At 35.0% G+C, this 18,724-nt stretch overlaps 1 protein-coding gene across 7 annotated transcripts in view; it reads right to left on the bottom strand.

The window, feature by feature from the left end:
• Znf280d (zinc finger protein 280D) overlaps positions 1-18,724 on the bottom strand; it is a 79,625-nt gene that overhangs the window by 19,433 nt on the left and 41,468 nt on the right. For 4 of the 7 annotated variants that reach the window (XM_076926258.1, XM_076926260.1, XM_076926263.1 and 1 more), the window contains 9 exons: positions 15,104-15,261; positions 14,631-14,731; positions 13,488-13,634; positions 9,801-9,935; positions 7,682-7,992; positions 7,420-7,560; positions 5,084-5,146; positions 3,994-4,112; positions 3,814-3,850 (listed from right to left, as the gene is read on the bottom strand). In XM_076926258.1, the coding sequence (XP_076782373.1) occupies positions 3,814-3,850; positions 3,994-4,112; positions 5,084-5,146; positions 7,420-7,560; positions 7,682-7,992; positions 9,801-9,935; positions 13,488-13,634; positions 14,631-14,731; positions 15,104-15,261 (1,212 nt within the window). Of the gene's footprint in view, positions 1-749; positions 3,243-3,813; positions 3,851-3,993; positions 4,113-5,083; positions 5,147-7,419; positions 7,561-7,681; positions 7,993-9,800; positions 9,936-13,487; positions 13,635-14,630; positions 14,732-15,103; positions 15,262-18,724 lie in introns of those variants that run through there. The other 3 variants (XR_013107787.1, XM_076926264.1, XM_076926261.1) reach the window with 2 other exon arrangements.

Raw genomic sequence — 18,724 nt, 5'->3', positions numbered from 1 at the left:
AACTCTATAAAGCAAAAGAAAAAAAATTAAACATATGGTGTAAAGTCTAGAAATAATAATAGTCTCAAAAGGATACTAAGGTAACCATGCTCTTGCATAAAAGCATCCTTTGTGCCTAAAGACGCAGAATAAGGTAATAATTGTTCTGCCTCTTTTATGCACTATTTTGATTCTATAAATATAACGAGGATATCATTTTTTTCTATTAAGTGGGAGAACATACATGTACTCGCTAGTATTTAATTATATACTATACCGTATATGCAATTCAGGAGCATTTTTTTTAGGAATGTTAAACGAACTACTTATATGATTTCTTTTTTTAGATCTAATTAAGAAAAATGATAAATTTATATATTAGGATTTTACATGATTTACTAGATTTTAATAATAAATAATAAAAAATAGATTAATATCAAATAAATATTAAAAGGTAGGCCAATATTCTCTAAGACATTCACATACAGAATTAAAAACATCACATTAATGAGTACCCCCAACCTTTGTCTTTCATTTCTTTCTGAGACAAGGTCTCACTATATAGCCCTACGTGGCCTTGAACTCATTATATATAGGGCCTTGAACTTATTACATAGTTGGCTTGGAACTTAGGGGGATCTACTTGCTTTGTTCTCCCAAGTGCTGGGACTAAGAATATATGCCACCACACAAAGCCAATTTTACCTTATATTTCCTTCATTTATTTGACTCTAAAAAACATTTTTTGGAGACTAATTAAACAGTATAGATATGGAGCCAGTTATCTTTTATTTGTATATAAGAGAATACCCTTTATTAGAATTACATATAGTATTAAACTATTCCAAGTAAAATGGGCATTTAGTTTCTCAATGTTCATCAAGCATTTCTGTTAGTATTTCTGGGAAGAGTGATATGTCAGATTCTGAACTCAACTCATCTTAAGAAGAAAATAGACACTTAGGCATAAGCAAGTTACTACCCAGACCTTATACTTTTTCAACTCCTTTGGGTCTTTACTCAAATGTCATCTCTCTCAGTACAGGCTTTTATGATAACCAAAACTAAACTGGCACTCCCAACCTTCTAAATCCCACTTCATATTTCCTTTATTCCTTTTTCTCTACTTCATTTTTTTTCTAATATTGACCATACTCTAGTATGCTGTTTATTTTACTTTTAATTGTCTGTTTTACCACTCAAGTGTAAATTCCATGAAGACAGCAATTCCAGGCTATAAACAGAGCCAGGCATGATGTACAGGTTCAATAAATATTTTATAAATGAACAAATGAAGTCCAAGAGATATGATGCTATTCCAAAAATGGTTAAAAATCCAAAGCTATAAAAATTTCAAAAGGGCAATGTATTCAAAGTGTACAAACTATACCTTTTATTCAGCTGTAACTCAAAATGTATGATGGCTTTCTGTGACCAGTACATAAACTAATTTTTAAACTTAATGGTATAAACAGGTTAGACTTACATAATAAGACTGGTTCATTTAAAATAAAATTTTTAATAAATGGAAGAAAGAAAACAACAAGTAGATAAAAAAGTGAACTTGGTACACATTATAAAAACCAGTTCTGTGGAACAGGTGGCAGTATGCACATATTTCACCAGGACCAACAAAGAGCAAATTCTCTAATCTCAAAATGAATAGAGAATTAATGTTAAAAATGGAAACAAACCTTTTTTCCTGGTAAATTTTTAAAAGAAATTATAAAGTACAGAAATTTAATTTAATTTAAAAGAAATTTAATTTAAAAGAAATTATAAAGTATAGAAGGACCAGTATATCAAGTCAACTAAAAAACAACAATCTGTTATTAAGGATTTTAGAAATGCTTTCAGATATAGTACAAAAATTGTTCAGAAGCTTAAAACTAATGGATTCCACCTCTTTTTTTCTTGTTAATTGCAAGGAACACAATAGAACAAAAAGTGGTCATCTGAAAATGGCTTTATCTATGCTCCAAAAGCAGAAATGAAGTTCTGATAATGGGGTGGGTAAATAAATATATTTAAGATGCAGGAAACATAGGATTAAACTATAACTTCAGAGTCTGCTGATCTGACTGTTAAGATCATAAAAAGCACTTTGTTCATCTCCAAAATCCAAGAATCAGTGATGCAAGATCAGGCCTTTTAGCTGGGCTGAGAACACAAACGCACCAAATGGATGAATTCTCAGTAGACATGTCAATCAACCAGACGCATACAGCAGTTAAGCAATGCTCCCACTTGCAGGATAAAATATAGTTTTATAAAAAAACCTATTCATTAGAAAATAATTTCCGAAACAAAGACCTATTAAACTAATAGGCCAAAATAACTGATTTGTATTTAATGTAGCTAACAAAAAAGAGACAAGGTTAATATGTAAGTAGAGAGAAGCTAGAATATTACTGGTTACATTGTGTATCTAATACTACTTTTACCTAAAGAAATATTAATGACTCAGCAGAGCTCACATACCAATTAAATGTTACATCAAAACTCGTTTTTAGACTCTCCAAGAAGTCTCACCAGTTTGTTATATCTTAAAATTCACAATTACTTAGATTAACAGTCCTCAAATAGAGACAGAGGAAGAGGACATAATGGTCTAAACAACACCTAAATTTAAAAGCTATAAACAGATAGCCTACATGAACTCTTGAGATTCTTGACAAAAATGAAACAAACATTAAAGTTTTAGGAAACAGAAAAACCAGACATCAATAATTCAGAGAACAGAAGATGAAGCTATCAGATTTAAAATTTAAAAACAAAAGAATCTGAGAATTTTATTAAAATTATAGTTATTATGGGACAATCTATATTGATAGTAAAAATAACTGCAATTTTAGAACATGTCAATGAGAACTGACACAGCCATTATCTCCCAGCAACCAGGGTGTCTACATGTCCTAGACGGCCTTTGGGCTTGAAGAACATTTAAGAGCAGCAGCCAAAATGACTGAATCTTAATTTGGTTATCAAAGCATTGATTTGATGGCCTTTTCTTGCTCACAATTGCCCATAAGCTTAAGAAATGAGAGCCAAAGCTACCAGTGGGAGCTATGCTTAATTTGGTGGGCCTTGAGGCTGTTTCTGGCTGTTTCTGAGATCAGCCTCAGCCCGAGGGAGGCCAGGTCCCAGTCAGTTCATTCTCATTCCTGGGAAAAGAGAGAACAGGTAGCACTTGTGTCCATCGAAGGGGACACTGTCCAGGTACACCCTGGACATGTTTTGAAATCTCTGGGCTGCTTCTGCATCTGAAAAATAAGAAAAATAGCACAATGACAGACAACGAATGAGGAAAAAGACAACCATCTGGCCTAAAACCACAAGGTATAAGGTATGAAGAGAAAAGACAAAAGAAACAAAAAGATAAATAGCTATAGTAGTTGGAATATATTACTTTGGAGGCAAGTACAGCACAGAAAACACAAATTATTTTAAGCAATGAAAAGACCACAGTAATAAAAGTTATTTTTAGAGAAACAAACAGAGGCAGGGGGAAAAAGGTATGTTAAGACATGTGAATCTGATACAAAGATAAGGCAGAACAGGAATCCAGACGCATGCGCAAGCTGAGATCAGCACTGGTATCATGGACTTGTGTAACTGCCTATGTTTAAGTAACATCTCAGAACTTTGAATTTAGGAAATTCCAACTTCTCTTGCACCAAGTCATGAGCTCCACAGAGCAGGAACCTATTTCAACAAGCAGCTTAAAAATAAAAATGAGACCAGTATTTTTCACTTCTAATAAAGGCATACTTAAGAATGCAATCGTGCTAAAATCCACCAAAGAAAAACTCACTTAATAAATATTACACTTACTCAGAAAGATGTTCAGAAGTTGGGATACAAACAGAAACTGAAATCAGAAGAAAAGTTTCATATTTACATAAGCATATGAACAATGATTAGTGAAATAAAATGACTTAGTAAAGAACCCATTTTTGGCTTTCTAAAAATAATAAATACAAAATATCTGAAACAGCAGTTATGTATACATACCTTTCTCTACTAGAACTTGGCATGTATGAGTTTCATGTTGACTTAAGTGTGTAGCCATATTATCTAAGCCAGAAACATCAGTTATGAAATCACAATTAAGGCACACTAGAGAAATGCCCCTTAAAAAAAAAAAAAAAAAAGAAATAAAAGGTTTTTATATTTATGAAACTATACATAGGTTCAATACTATTTTTTCATGTTTTTTTTTTGTGACATAACTTACCACTTTGCTATATAAGTTTGAAAATGGCATAGCCATGTACAAATTATGTACATAAAATATTCATGTTTCAAAGATAAGGGAAAAGCTTAGAGGTACAGCACAACCTAGAATACTCGGTCTTGATCTCATTCCCAGTACTTCCTCCCTGAAAAGTAATAATGTTTTAAGAACATTCACTCCTTGTATCAGTTGAAAATAGCTAGGAGTCAAACACTGGTCTTGGCTCTGCTATGAGTTTGTATTAATGTAGATAAGCCACAATGTTCCTTGGCCATAAAAAAGTGAGGAAAAAGCATTCATTCACTTAATATATATATTGAATATAAGGCTCTTTTTATATACCATACTGCTAGGTGTTATGAATATAAATGGTGAACAAAAAAGTATAGTCCACAGTTCAATGGAATTTACAATCTAGGCTTTTATTTAGTCAAAGATAAAAATCAGAACAATGTTAAAGGCTCCAAAGATGAATCCCATGACAACCACTATCGAGTACATGCTATGTGTTAAAGTTTTCATCACAACTGGAGCTGTCTTCACTAAATGCTGAATTACATAAAATAGCTAACAAGATGCTGGCATATACCCGCCCAAATATCTCAACAAGACAGCATCATTAACTAGTCTCCCTGCCTGTCTCCAGGGGATAAACTACTCTTTCTAAAGCTTGATGGCAGCAGTTCTTAAATATGTGATAATTACAAATTTTAAAATTATAATCAAATTTCTTGATTTTGAAAGTGTAGAGGTTTCAAATGTTACATTTGGGACTTTAATAGGGAAAGTTCATATGCCGAAGAAAAAAAGTAAAGAAAATTCATTCATTGTTCAACAGAAAGATTTTGCAAAAAATCACTTGTTTACCTGAGATTTTCTGAATGCTTCTTAAATATACAGTATCTTTTACTTGGACGGTTACTATGAAAGCTGAAAAGATAAAAATGATATGTATTTATTACAATACTTTTACTGGACAGCAAGTCACACTGATTTATAAAAATATTTAAAGTCTATACTTAAGTTTCTTTTTTAAACAAAATATCACGATGAGAATATTCTCAATTCTATTTAATTCATTGTAACCCTCCACTTTTCTTTCAAAGTGGGATCTCTATATACAGCTTTCAAAAGATGGCCCAAGAGGCCTCCCACTCTAACCTGTGAGTAGCTGGAACTAAAAGTGTAGACCACCATATGGGACTGTGTCCTTGTATTGTTTTGTTTTAAATTTTCATTTTATATATATATATAGCATTTTGTCTATATGTATGTCTGTACACCAATGTGTGTGCATTGTATGCATGGTGCTGTTTACATGTTTAAAGTCAAATATTTCAATACAAGTGTTTGCGATTACCAGCAGCAGTTTTAAAACAAAATGAAAATAAGAATTCCTAAATTAAAACAATGTCTCCCTCGGCAGAGAGAAGGCCGCACACTACACTTTTAGCCATGTGATCATAGGTTGTGTACTCCTTTTTAACTCTGCCTTGTATTAGAAAGCCAGGGCTGGGTTAGCACAGTTCTTTCTAAAAGGGAAGACACATACAACAGCACCTGCATCACCTGAGAATGTATTTAGAAATGTGAAGTCTCAGATTACCACAAACCTACTGAATTAATTTCTGGCAGTGGGGCTGTATAATGCAAGCCCAGGTAAATTGTTACATATAACACAGGTTGCATATTCAGAAAAATGAATATTATGGCTAGCTGCAAATTAAGAAACTACTCTCCAAAGATTTCATATTCTCAGGAGTTCAAATGTTATCCTTCAACTTGAGTGAAAGTATTACTAAATAAACTGTATACATATAATGATATCATAATAAAGTTTTTCCAATCAACAAGATGTTGAGAAGACTCAAAATTACTTGCATATATAATTGTTTCCTTTGAAGAATGAGTCTAAGATTGTCTGATTCATAAAATACATGAATCAGCAGGGCAGTGGTGGCCCACGCCTTTAATCCCAGCACTTGGGAGGCAGAGGCAGGTGGATTTCTGAGTTCGAGGCCAGCCTGGTCTACAGAGTGAGTTCCAGAACAGCAAGGACTACACAAAGAAACCCTGTCTCAAAAAAACCAAAACCAACCAACCAACCAAACAACCCAACACAACCACGAATCAAATGCCTTAAAAATAAAATTTAAAAATTATTTTTCTTCAGATAAGAATAGTATTTTTTTCCTTTATTACTTATTAGAAAATTAAAATTATACTTTAAGGTCTATCTGATGACTTTCAATTATATCTAAAATTTGCATCATTAAGACATTAAAATCAACTTAATTTATCTGACCCCTAGTTACAAATAAAAGAGTGTATACTGCCTTTGTATTATCTAGATTTGAAGCACAAATTCCACAACTTTTCATATTAAAAAAAGGGAGAGAAAGCCAGATGTGATGACACACACCTGTAATTTTAGTACTTGGGAGGCTGAGACATGAGAATTTTAAATTGTAGCCATCTGGGCTACACAGTGAAACCTGTCATAAATAAAAGGTTTTTTTTTTTTAAAAAAAAAAAAAAAAAAAAAAAAAAAAAGGAAAACACGCTGAGAAAGAAACCAGGCATAGAAATTACCTTCCTAACATAAACCTTAAAGAAATATACAAAGCCTCCATGGAATTCCCACGACAAAGGGGATCAAAGGCCCCTCTGATAAAAACTGTAAAATATAAGTTGAGGAAGAAACCTGAAGACTGCATAGTAATAAAGTGGAAAAATATAATATTGTGAAATACCTATTTTACCAAAAGAAATATACACATTCAATTCAACACCAATCAAGATTCCAGTACCATTCTTCAGAGAAACAAGGGAAAAAAAAAAACCATATTAAGCTACATTTGGAAGCACCAATGGGCTCAGATACCCAAATAATCCTCAACAAAAATAAGACTGATTTGAAAAGAATGACAGTCATGAGAACACACAGATCTGTCAGTTAAATATATTTAAAACATTTAAATTTCTATTTGAAAATAACCATTTTCAGGGAAAAAATAAATCCAAAAGAATTATTACTCCTCTAACAAATTTATTTTAATTCATTGGCTTAACTAACCATTTCATACAGTAACTTCTTGATTTGCTTTGTTACAACAGAAAACAAGGCTTCTAATACACTTTATTTTCAAAACAAAGCTTCTTCAATTGTAATTATAATAGTCAAAACACTGAGCTCCTCTTACCTCATCATATGATTTACATAGGCTTTGCTACAGCTAGTATTATATCTGCAAAAACTACAGTGAACATATGTAGGAAAGTGGTTTGCAAAATCTTTTACTTCAGAAGAACACTCAATACACTCGTGAACACCCCGACGTAACCTTGTGGAGACATAAAAAAAGATATTTTGAAACAAAAATAGTCAAGAGAGGGATATTATTAAATATCATGTTGCTATACTTGAGTTTAAACTGGAACTATGTATCAGAAGTAAGGCATTACCTTAAGTTCCTTAGTGCTGTGTTTACTTTACTTTTTTTATTACTATTAGACAATGTGCTTTGTTTCTTCTGCATGTTGGAGACTTTTGACCTGTTTTTAGATTTACTTCCATTAGACTTGATCTCATTAGCTTTACTGGGATCAGATATGGCTGCTGTATTTGGTGTACTTGTATTCAACTTCTCGTGATTTTTAGCAGTTATATTTTCAGTTCTTGGAGGTGAGAGCTGGAGGGTAGAAGTGCTTGCACTGATAGAAGGTGTAACTGAAGATCCTGATTGAAGAGGTGCAACTGAAGCTCGAATAGTAACCTTTAAAAATGAAAAAAAAAATTTTTCCTTCAAAAAATTAATCATTGTATAAAATAAGCCAAATATTAAGTGTTTTTAAGAAGCGCAGATAAAGTAACTGGGTGTAGTCATCTATTTGCTTTAAATGTTCAACCAATTAAATAAATTAGCTCACTTTTATATCAATTGATATCATAATCAATTGTACGTTAACATTGTTATTAAAAGATTAATAGAAATTATATTAATGTAAGATCACATTTCAGTTATATTTATGCTCTGATATGATTAAAAGTTATTCCCACAGAGCCCAAATCATAGTAATGAAGACTAACAAAAGTAAACTAAAAAGGCCTGCTACCCTTTAAAGTTATAGTATCAAGTAAATATGTATAGCAAGAGTGACATTCTTTCTGGAGCACACTGCCACCCTTTAAAGTTATAGTACCAAATAAATATAGCAAAAATGACTTATTCTTTCTGGAGCACACTGCCTAGGATTTATTCAAGTGGTTGTATCAATTCATTATACTATAAGAAGAATGCAACATTTAAAAGTCTTTAAAAGAACTAGTAAGGTTTATTATTTACTATTCAGAAACATACAATATTCTGTTACATCTGTTGGTTGACAATGAAAATGCAATTACAGACGAACATTATAATTAATCATTTGACTATATTCCCCTCACATCTGAGGAATAGCCAATGATGAAGTCCTACTAACTCATATGCTTGTGTAATGTGCAAAACCACTTGACCAAGAATCCAAAAACAAACAAACAAACAAACAAAAAACCCCAACCAACCAAAAAAAACCAAAAACCCCCTGAAGTTAAACCCGCCTTCCTACAAAAATAACTGACTATTAGTCCTCTTCAGCTCTAGCCCACACAGTAATATTTTTAGTACAACATTTATTGGTATGAATTAAGACTATATGAGAAAGAACACTTAGAACTAAGCCATTCTAAGGCGCTAGAAAAACATTTAGTGTCATTAATATTATTACTACTAATACAGGAAGCAAGAGAGAGGACTGCACTGCTTACATTAGCATTCTGCATGTGTATGAATGAAATGAATGGACTGCAGGGAAGGGTGCTGGCTAGCTCCTCTTGCTCTAATTCTTCAGAGCATGGCTTTACATTATTTAGTCAATTCAAATAAAAGACATACCCACATTCAAAGTAAGTACCCAAAGGCAAATATAAATGTTTTGGGAATTGTTTCACTTTGGATTATCCATGCCTCTGTTTTCCCTCCACTGGAGTAAATATTCAAGAGCTGACTGTATATAAAGAAGTCAGAGAAAACAGATGTACATAAGGAAAAATGGGAACAGTAAATTCCAATCATCAATTTACAGTCAGGTAAGTGTTTGCTCACAATGCTGTCCAGCAGCAAAAATTGCTTCGTTCACAGTAGGCTCAGCAATAACAACTCCAAGAAACATCTGGGAACCTGTAGCATTAGGCATTCTAAAAAAGCTGCAGGTACAGAGATAAATGAAAGAATAATTCCTCATATCAAAGAGCTTAGCATACAGCTATTAAAACTAATACATATACTACTAGCTTAAAAAGTTCAAATAGCCATACAGTATTGAAATAACCCACTGACCAACAGAATAGTCTAATTGTACTTTTTATGAAGGAATACATCCATCACTGAATTAAAAACACGTTTTTCTTTCTTAAAAAAGCAGTAAAATCTAAAATTAATCTTAATGAAAATCAGAAGTCATTTTCTAACATATTTTGTTCCATAGATGAAACTAGGAAGGAGTTATTTCTACCAATGATAAAACACCATGCATTTGAACGTACTTTTGTTCCAGGGGGAAGTCCTTCTAGTTGCTTGGGTTTTACAAATGTTCGATGATGTTGAGTCTTGTGATCCATTTTCTCCTTGCATGTCAAAAACTGCAGTCTGCATTTGGTACAACGATGTATTCCCTTTTTCTATGAGAAAAAGGGGAAAATAATTTATATAGTCATAAATCCTAAGTTCTGAATTTAATTTTAATGATTCTTTAATATAAAAACAAAAACAAAAAAACAAGATGAAAGAATCATCTCATTTTTAAAACATTTATTGGTATTGGATCTCAAGATTATCTACTATGAGGTAATCAAACATGAAAATCAATATAGTATTTTAAAAGAGGAGCTAAAGGGATGACTTAGCAGTTAAAAGCACTGGGTTCTCTTCCAGAGGACCCAGGTTCAATTTCCAGCACTCACATGGTGGTACACAACCATCTATAACTCCAGTTCCAGGGGACCCAACCGAGACATTGGGGACCCAACCGAGACATTTTTGTGGCCACCACAGGCACCAGGCATAAACATGGTGCACAGACTTAGACACAGGCAAAACATTCACACATGGTTTTTAAAAGTTTAATTTTTTAAAATATATTTTAAAAGAACAGACAACTGTTACAATGCTCAAAGCAGTATGTAATAAGATCTTATAGCTCAAGCTTCAACTTAAGGTTAGTTTATAAGCATGGTACATTAGATTGTCTTCACAAATGCAAACAATACAAATCCATTTATTGTGTACTCAAAGAGGATGAATTAAAACAGAAAATGTGGTTAGGAATCAGAAACTAAACAGGCTGGTAAGACAGTTCACATGAGTTTATTGACCAGTAATATTTTTCTCTATGACTAATATCTCAGTCCATAACTTTAAATACCATATACTCATGTACTTAATATTACCCCTTGTTCACATGAACAGTCAGTGAAGTGAGTCTCTCAAATCTCTGTCTTCGTCTTTTTGTTTTGTTTTGTTTTGTTTTTTCGAGACAGGGTTTCTCTGTGTAGCCCTGGCTGTCCTGGAACTCACTCTGTAGACCAGGCTGGCCTCGAACTCAGAAATCTGCCTGCCTCTGCCTCCCAAGTGCTGGGATTAAAGGCGTGCGCCACCACCGCCCGGCCTTGTCTTTGTCTTTCTCTGTCAGTTTTTTTCTCTTTCTACCTCCTATTGTTGTGGATCAAAACATGAGCTCTTTGGTGTTCCAGCCAATAAGCCTGCTGCTTGCTTCCTATGCTATTCTTCCATCAGAGACTCAACCCTCTGAAACTATAAGCTCAATTAAACACTTTGTAAGTTGCCTTGGTCATTGTGTTTTATCTTTGATGTCTAATTTACTTTTTGAACCGGCAGGAATAAAAATGAACTTTAGATTTTATGTCTACTTCCCTGCTTCCACCCTCTCAATTCTGGTCTTCCTTTAGTCTTTTCTGTAGTTTAGAATATGAAAACATTCTTGTAACTGCTTAGGACAAAAATGGTTATGACCCCAGACCCACATACAATATATTAATAAAATCTGTCAAACACACTTTCCTCTTGTTTTCATCTCCAATAATCACTAGCACACTGGTCCTCACTGTGATAATTTTTTTTTTAAATTTTCTTTCACTTGTGTCCTTTGTTCCCTGTGAAATTAATTTCCTTCCCACTGAATGAAGAGTTGAAGACCAATCTAGGCTACATAAGATCCTCTTTCAAAAAACAACAGTTATATAAATTGCATTGTTAGTTCTAAAATCAGCTGGCATGGAGGCTAGAGAGACGGCATGGTAGATGAGACACAGCACCTACATAACATACCTATAGTCCATACCTATAGTCCCAGCTAAGTGAGGCAGAGGTAGGAGAATCCTCTGAGCTTGCTAGTTCCACTCTAGCTGAGAAAGTCTCAGTTCTAGTCAAATATCCACCTCAAAGGAATAGGCAGAGTAACACAGGAGAACACACAATGCCCTTTTCTTGCCTCTGTGCAAACATATACTGCACACAGGCACACACATACACACATACACAAATATTATACAAGTTGTAAGTACACCGAAGAATTATCCTTCTGATTAACAGCTTGACCCCAACTGGTTTCTGTCCACCCCACAAACAAACAAAGACATGAAGCCGAAACTTGTGGCAAGTTAAGACAACTCTAGTTGTGAAAAGTTAATAATTAACACAGCTTATATGCAGGGTCAATATACCTTGATTATCACTCATTCCTATATCTGTATCTCACTCTAGAAATAGGTGATATATTTGAGCAGATAAGATTAAAAGGCTCATAATAAGATATTTCTTTATATAGGGTCTGGTGGCCAAGGGAATTGGAAAAGGATGTATACTACGTTTTTGCTAAGTTCTGAGAAATTCTACATTAATAGATAAAACTCTTTAATTTTGTAAACCTGGTATTTATCAAATATACCAGTAACAATTTTGAGGAAAATGAAAAACCAATGGAACAATGTTTAAGAAGATTCCAGAATAGAAGATCTTGCTGGAATTTTTCAAAGATCTGCAGAATCACACTCACAATACAGCTGACCCAAAATTTATTGGAAAATTCTTTCATGTTCTCTACCAATTAAAAACACAAGTTAGCCAGGAGGTGGTGCTACACATCTTTAATCCCTGCATGATGGAAGCAGAGGCAGGTGTATCTCTGAGTTCAAAGCTAGCCTGGTCTGGACAGCCAGGGCTATACAGAGACCCTGTCTCAAAAAATCAAAAGCCAAATCACACCAAAAACCCCACAAGTTAATTTCCTGATTAATTAAACCCGAGAAACAAGTGTGTAACAATGGGAAATACCTGGTGTGCAGACACAATAACGTACAAATGCATTGAGGTTTTCAGTGAGCTGGCAAAACCTGACAGCACCATTAGATCCAGTGTAGGCTCTAATGGATGGGTTTCTGATTCCAACAAAAGCACTGCTGCTAAAAGACAGGTATCCATGTTGCAGCTCAAGGGTGGTTTAATTGCTTCAGGCTCTGGTTGAATTAAAATATTGACTGAACACTTGTTTCCTTCGTCATTTGACTATGAGACATTGATCTAGGTTAATAATGACATGTATTATCGTAATACAGTGGTCTGGACAGTGGGGGAAAAACCCAAGACAAAGAGGAAAAGAAGACTAAGAAATTCTCTTGATTCTTTCAAATTCATTTTTTCACCTCCTCTTGAGAGGGTACTTCAAAATCATTCCCATATACCTAAAGTGTCTAATCATTCCCATATTCTATTAGCCTCTGTTCTGTCTCAATCCTATGATTCCTATATTTTGCCATCTTTAAGACTTGTCTCCAGGCAGTGGTGGTGCATGCCTTTAATCCCAGCACTTGGAAGGCAGAGGCAGGTAGATTTCTGAGTTCGAGGCCAGCCTGGTCTACAGAGTGAGTTCCAGGACAGCCAAGGCTACACAGAGAAACCCTGTCTCAAAAATCAAATCAAATCAAATCAAATCAAATCAAATCAAAACAAAACAAAACAAAACAAGACAAGACAGATGACTTGTCAACTGTTTTAGACCAAGTATCACTAGAAAAGAAGGAAGGAAAGAAGTGGAACTTTCAGAAGTGATTCAGTACACACTTCATATGTGGATCAAATCCACTCCCTTTGAAAACCAATCAATATTCTGAGTGATAATCAAGTAACATGAAAAAAATTAGAACTATTAACCTCACCTGATGCTTCATGTAATGATGCATATAGGGTGTGGCGATTTTAATAACTTTGAGGCAGAATGGACATAGCAAATTCTTAGTGTTTTCATGCGATGTTCTAAAATGAGACTCTACCTCAGAAAATAACGATGATCTGTAATTGCAAACCTAGAAATAAAAAGTTTATGTTTAATTTGTTTAAAAGTTTATGTAAATTTTGTAATTGATTTGCAACTACAAGTTAACAATGTTGGATCATTAGTTAGATTATTAATATCAATCTAGCTCTGATGCCTATGCATACAAGAAGTTCACTAATGTAGACACCGAAAAGCAGAAAACAGTGATCCTTCAAAGCTAAAGACTGCTTCACAAAATATAATAGGTGCCTTCATTTTTATCAGATTATTTCTATATCACCCCAAACCATCTTGACTTGAAACTTTAGAACTTTCTGTCCTATAAAATACCTTACTTTTTTATACATAAAACAGCACTGCCCATCAGATTATAAATACTGCCTCTAAATTATTATAGGAGCAATTCATCTTTTTCTTGCTTTTTTACTCCTTCAAATTCTGAAGAAATACGTATCCCAAAGCACTTGACAGGGCTCTGCATAACTAAGCATTATGCCTTGGTCATATGGTTATAGTATTCTGTCTAGGGTAAAATAAGTAAATCCACTCTATTTTTCAGTCAGGGCTCTTCTCTTTCTAGTGCTTGGGAGCAAACAGCATTTTCTGAACCAAATCTAGTTCACTGTCTTCCTCTCATAGAATGTATTAGTTGTGCTAAGAGACTTTACACTAATAAATTAAATAGGAGGGACTTTGATTTTAGTTACCATTTTTACCTAAATGGCAAAACCAAAACAAACACCACTAATATATTTCACTACACATGAGAATTATATGAAATTCAAAATTTGAGATCCGTAAGTTTTATTTGAACACAGATACATCCATTCAATCCCTTACTGTCACTGCTGACTTGCCACAATGGAGAGTGACTAGCTGTGATAGAGACTGTCACACCTCTAAAACTAAATGCTTACCTTTTGGTCCTTTAACTAAAAGAAAAAACTGCTAACAACTTATCTAATAGCTACAAATCTTAACACCAAAACAACAACAGTTAGTAACACTATAAAACATGATGTACCTGGCAGATGTATGGCATTTCACCAGGTTTATGATTATCCTTCATATGCTGTAAAAGAATCTGTTCAGTTTCAAACGATAGCTCGCAGATTTTACAAATGGCTATAGATGAAAGGAAGAAAGTTATTATAACATTTTAATATATAAATAATAAAGGCTCATTTTGGATAACAATGTCAATAAGTCTATCAGCAGAAGTGGCGGTATTAGAGGTGGTGAGCAGTCACACATATACGTAACGCAGTGCAATTCCTCTTTTAGCACAAAGGCATGTCTGTTATCCTATTGTCTCAGTACCAAATAACCTGCCTGAACTCAGGTAGCTACTATACCAAGACACACATCTGGGATTGAACTGAAACATAGAGTAAGTTAGCTTTTGCAATTTTGCCCCAAAATCCAAAGTCTATTTCTTCTTATTATTTCTGTAAGAGTTTTCTCATCTGACCCTGAAATACCAGGTAACTAACTCACTGGAGAACTCATGAGGCGTGTGTGTGCTCTCGATGTGGCACTGCAGCTGGAAGGGCGTGGGGAACTGCCGGTAGCAGTGCTGACAAGTGGTGTGCTTCTCCCAGCTCTCGCTGCTCTGTTTCTCCAGTTCCAAATGATGTTTCATGTGGTTCATAAACCTGCAAATGGCACCAAGAGAAAAGACTCAAATTAAAACTCAAAGAAAATCCAACCAATATCTGCACCGACTATTAAAAAAAAAAAAAGTGAATTATTACTCAAAACCTAGAGTCCTTCTCTAGGAAAAGTGCATGACCTAAATAATGACCCAAAACGGTTAAGCAGACACTTTTTTTCCATCTTTGTTTCAAATGTCACTACTGTCAGATGGCTGTTTTTAGATAAAATAAGTCTTCTTTGTCATGTGAAGTACTATTTCCATTTTAAAATTCAATATTGAATCAATAGTGAAAAAAAGAGAATCCTATCAGAAAAAGTAGCTAGAGTCATGGGAGAAATTCTTTAAGATCCTGAAGATATACAATAAACTCTAGCTACTATTATCTTTACTTGTATCTTTGTTTTTAAGTGCATATGATAACAGTTTTAACACCTACAAGTACAAGGACTTTTCATTTAGTGATACTGAGTATTGTTAGCATAAACTGTTCATTTTAACTTGTAGACTGTGACCTTTGTAAGGCAATCTCTATTTTTCAGTTTTACACTTTGATATTTCAGCATAGCTACAAGGTTTCTTATTTGCAGAACTATGACCCTGAGTAAAAGTGTGCTATAAATGGGAATATCTATTTTAAAAAGCTTACTGAAGCTTTTGGCTGAAATAAAAAGTGTTATTACTTGATCAAAAGAATTTTTAGGTCCTTCCTTCCAGTCTGGGCCAGAGCACTGAGCAGCTCCCAGGTGGCAGCTCTGCCCCCAATCTCACAGAACCCAGAGGAAGACGGCCTCCCAGGAGCTCTAACCTGGGCAGTATCTTAGGTAAGCAGAAAACAATGCCCGCCCAAAACAGGGAGTAACTGGGACTCACTAGGACCCAGGAAGTCACTCCTGGCCAGGAGCACTGGTTCCTTCCTGTCTGCACCTGAGCACTGCGCAGATCTTGGGCCCCAGCTCTAACTCTAATAGTAACATGCACCCCACACAGTTCTAACACAACCAAGATAATAGGAAAGACAGGCTCCTGTCAAAGACAGGGCGGGTAGCACTAAGGAGATCCAGATGGTGAAAGGCAAACGCAAGAACATAAGCATCAGCAACCCAGGGTACTTGGCATCCTTAGAACCTAGTTCTCCCACAACAGAAAGTCCTCAATTCCCCATATCACTAGAAAAGCAAGATTCAGATTTAAAATCACTTCTAATGATGATGTTAGAGGACTTTAAGAAGGACCTAAATAACACTCTCAAAGAATTTGAGGAGAACACAAGTAAACAGGTAGAAGCCCTTAAAGAGGAAACACAAAAATCCCTTCAAGAATGACAAGAAAACACAACCAAACAGGTGAAGGAATTGAACAAAACCATCCAGGACATAAAAATGGAAGTAGAAACAATAAAGAAATCACAAAGGGAGACTACCCTCAAGATAAAAAACCTAGGAAAAAAATCAGGAGTTATAGATGCAAGCATCATCAACAGAATACAAGATATAGAAGAGAATCTCAGTCAGGTGCAGAAGACACCATAGAAAATATTGACACAACTGTCAAAGAAAATGCAAAATGCAAAAAGTTCTTAACACAAAACATCCAGGAAATCTAGGACACAATGAAAAGACCAAACCTAAGGATAATAGGTATAGAAGAGAGTGAAGATTCCCAACTTAAAGGGCCAATAAATATCTTCAACAAAAGTATAGAAGAAAATTTACCTAATCTAAAGAACGAGATGCCCATAAACATACAAGAAGCCTACATAACGCCAAATAAACTAGACCAGAAAAGAAATACCTCCCATCACATTATAATCAAAATACCAAGTGCACAAGACAAAGAAAGAATATTAAATGCAGTAAGGGGGGAAAAAAGGCCAAGTAACATATAAAGGCAGACCTATCAAAATTACACCAGACTTCTTACCAGATACTATAAAAGCTAGAAGATGCTGGACAGATGACATACAGACCCTAAGAGAACACAAATGCCAGCCCAGACAACTATACCCAGCAAAACTCACAATTACCATAGATGGAGAAACCAAGATATTCCAAGACAAAACCAAAATCACACAATATCTTTCCACAAACCCAGCATTACAAATGATAGTAGAGGGAAAGCTCCAATACAAGGAGGGAAATTATACCCCAGAAAGAGCAAGAAAATAATCCTCTTCCAAAAAATCCAAAAGAAGATAGCCACACAAAGATAATTCCACCTCTAATAACAAAAATAACAGGAAGCAATAATCACTGCTCCTTAATATCTCTTAACATCAATGGACTCAATTCCCCAATTAAAAGACACATGCTAACGGACTAGATACGTACACAGGACCCAGCATTTTGCTGCATACAGGAAACCCACCTCAGTGACAAAGACAGACTCTACCTTAGAGTAAAAGGCTGGAAAACAATTTTACAAGCAAATGGTCCTAAGAAACAAGCTGGAGTAGCCATTCTAAAATTTTCAGCCCCAAAACAGGCCTTGGTGCCTGAAAGTTAGGATTCTCTAGTGTTGGGGAATTTCCATCGCATAGAGATGGGAATGGGAGGATGGTGGGAGCACACCCTCATAGTAATTGGAGGAGGGGAGATGGAGTAAGGGGTTAGGCATCAGTGGAGTGGAGGGCCTTGGTGCCTGAAAGTTTGGATTTCCTAGTGTTGTGGAATTCGAGAGCAAGGAGGTGGGAATGGGAGGATGGTGAGAGCACACCCTCATGAAAACTCCCAGAATTATATGGATTAGACATGACAGGCAGGCCGCCAGAAGACTAGATTCCAGAATCCGAACAAAAAATTATCTTATTACTAATTTTTTTTTTTTTTTTTTTTTTTTTTGGAGACAGGTTTCTCTGTGTAGTCCTGGAACTCACTCTGTAGACCAGACTGGCCTCAAACTCAGAAATCTGCCTGCCTCTGCCTCCCAAGTGCTGGGATTAAAGGCGTGCGCCACCACTGCCCGGCTTGTTACTAAAATTTGTTTTGAGAATTGTATATTGCAGAATACATAGCCTTGGCATATCTACTCATCGGGCAAGCTGAGCAGATCTGCTCGAACTCTGATGTCCTGGAATTCCAGCTGGATGAAGTGAAGACACAGATGTCAGAGGCTAATCAATTCAGTCTTCCCCCTGCCCCTCTTCTAATATCTCAATGCATATAATCAGCTTAAAGAAGTTAATGAAGAGTCGGAGCCCCTATTCTCTGGGCTTGGGGACTGAGGTGGTTAATATTGGGCTGTCTTTCTAGGGAAAAGTAGTGGTTTTGTTGGAACAGGGAGGATTAGCTAGGATTTACTGCATAGCCATAACCTATTCGTTATTAAGATGAAGTTATAATTTCTTAAATGGTACGAAATTTACTTTGATTTCAAATTTAAGGTTTTCATTGGTATAAGCTTCTTATTGATATAAAAGTGAGATTAATATTGTTAGTCTCATAGGCACTGTGCCTACATAACAC

This window comes from Arvicanthis niloticus, chromosome 27, assembly GCF_011762505.2.
Source record: "Arvicanthis niloticus isolate mArvNil1 chromosome 27, mArvNil1.pat.X, whole genome shotgun sequence".
NCBI classification, from domain to species: domain Eukaryota; kingdom Metazoa; phylum Chordata; class Mammalia; order Rodentia; family Muridae; genus Arvicanthis; species Arvicanthis niloticus.
Note: the sequence above shows the minus strand (reverse complement) of the source record. Positions and strands in the feature narration are given on the sequence as shown.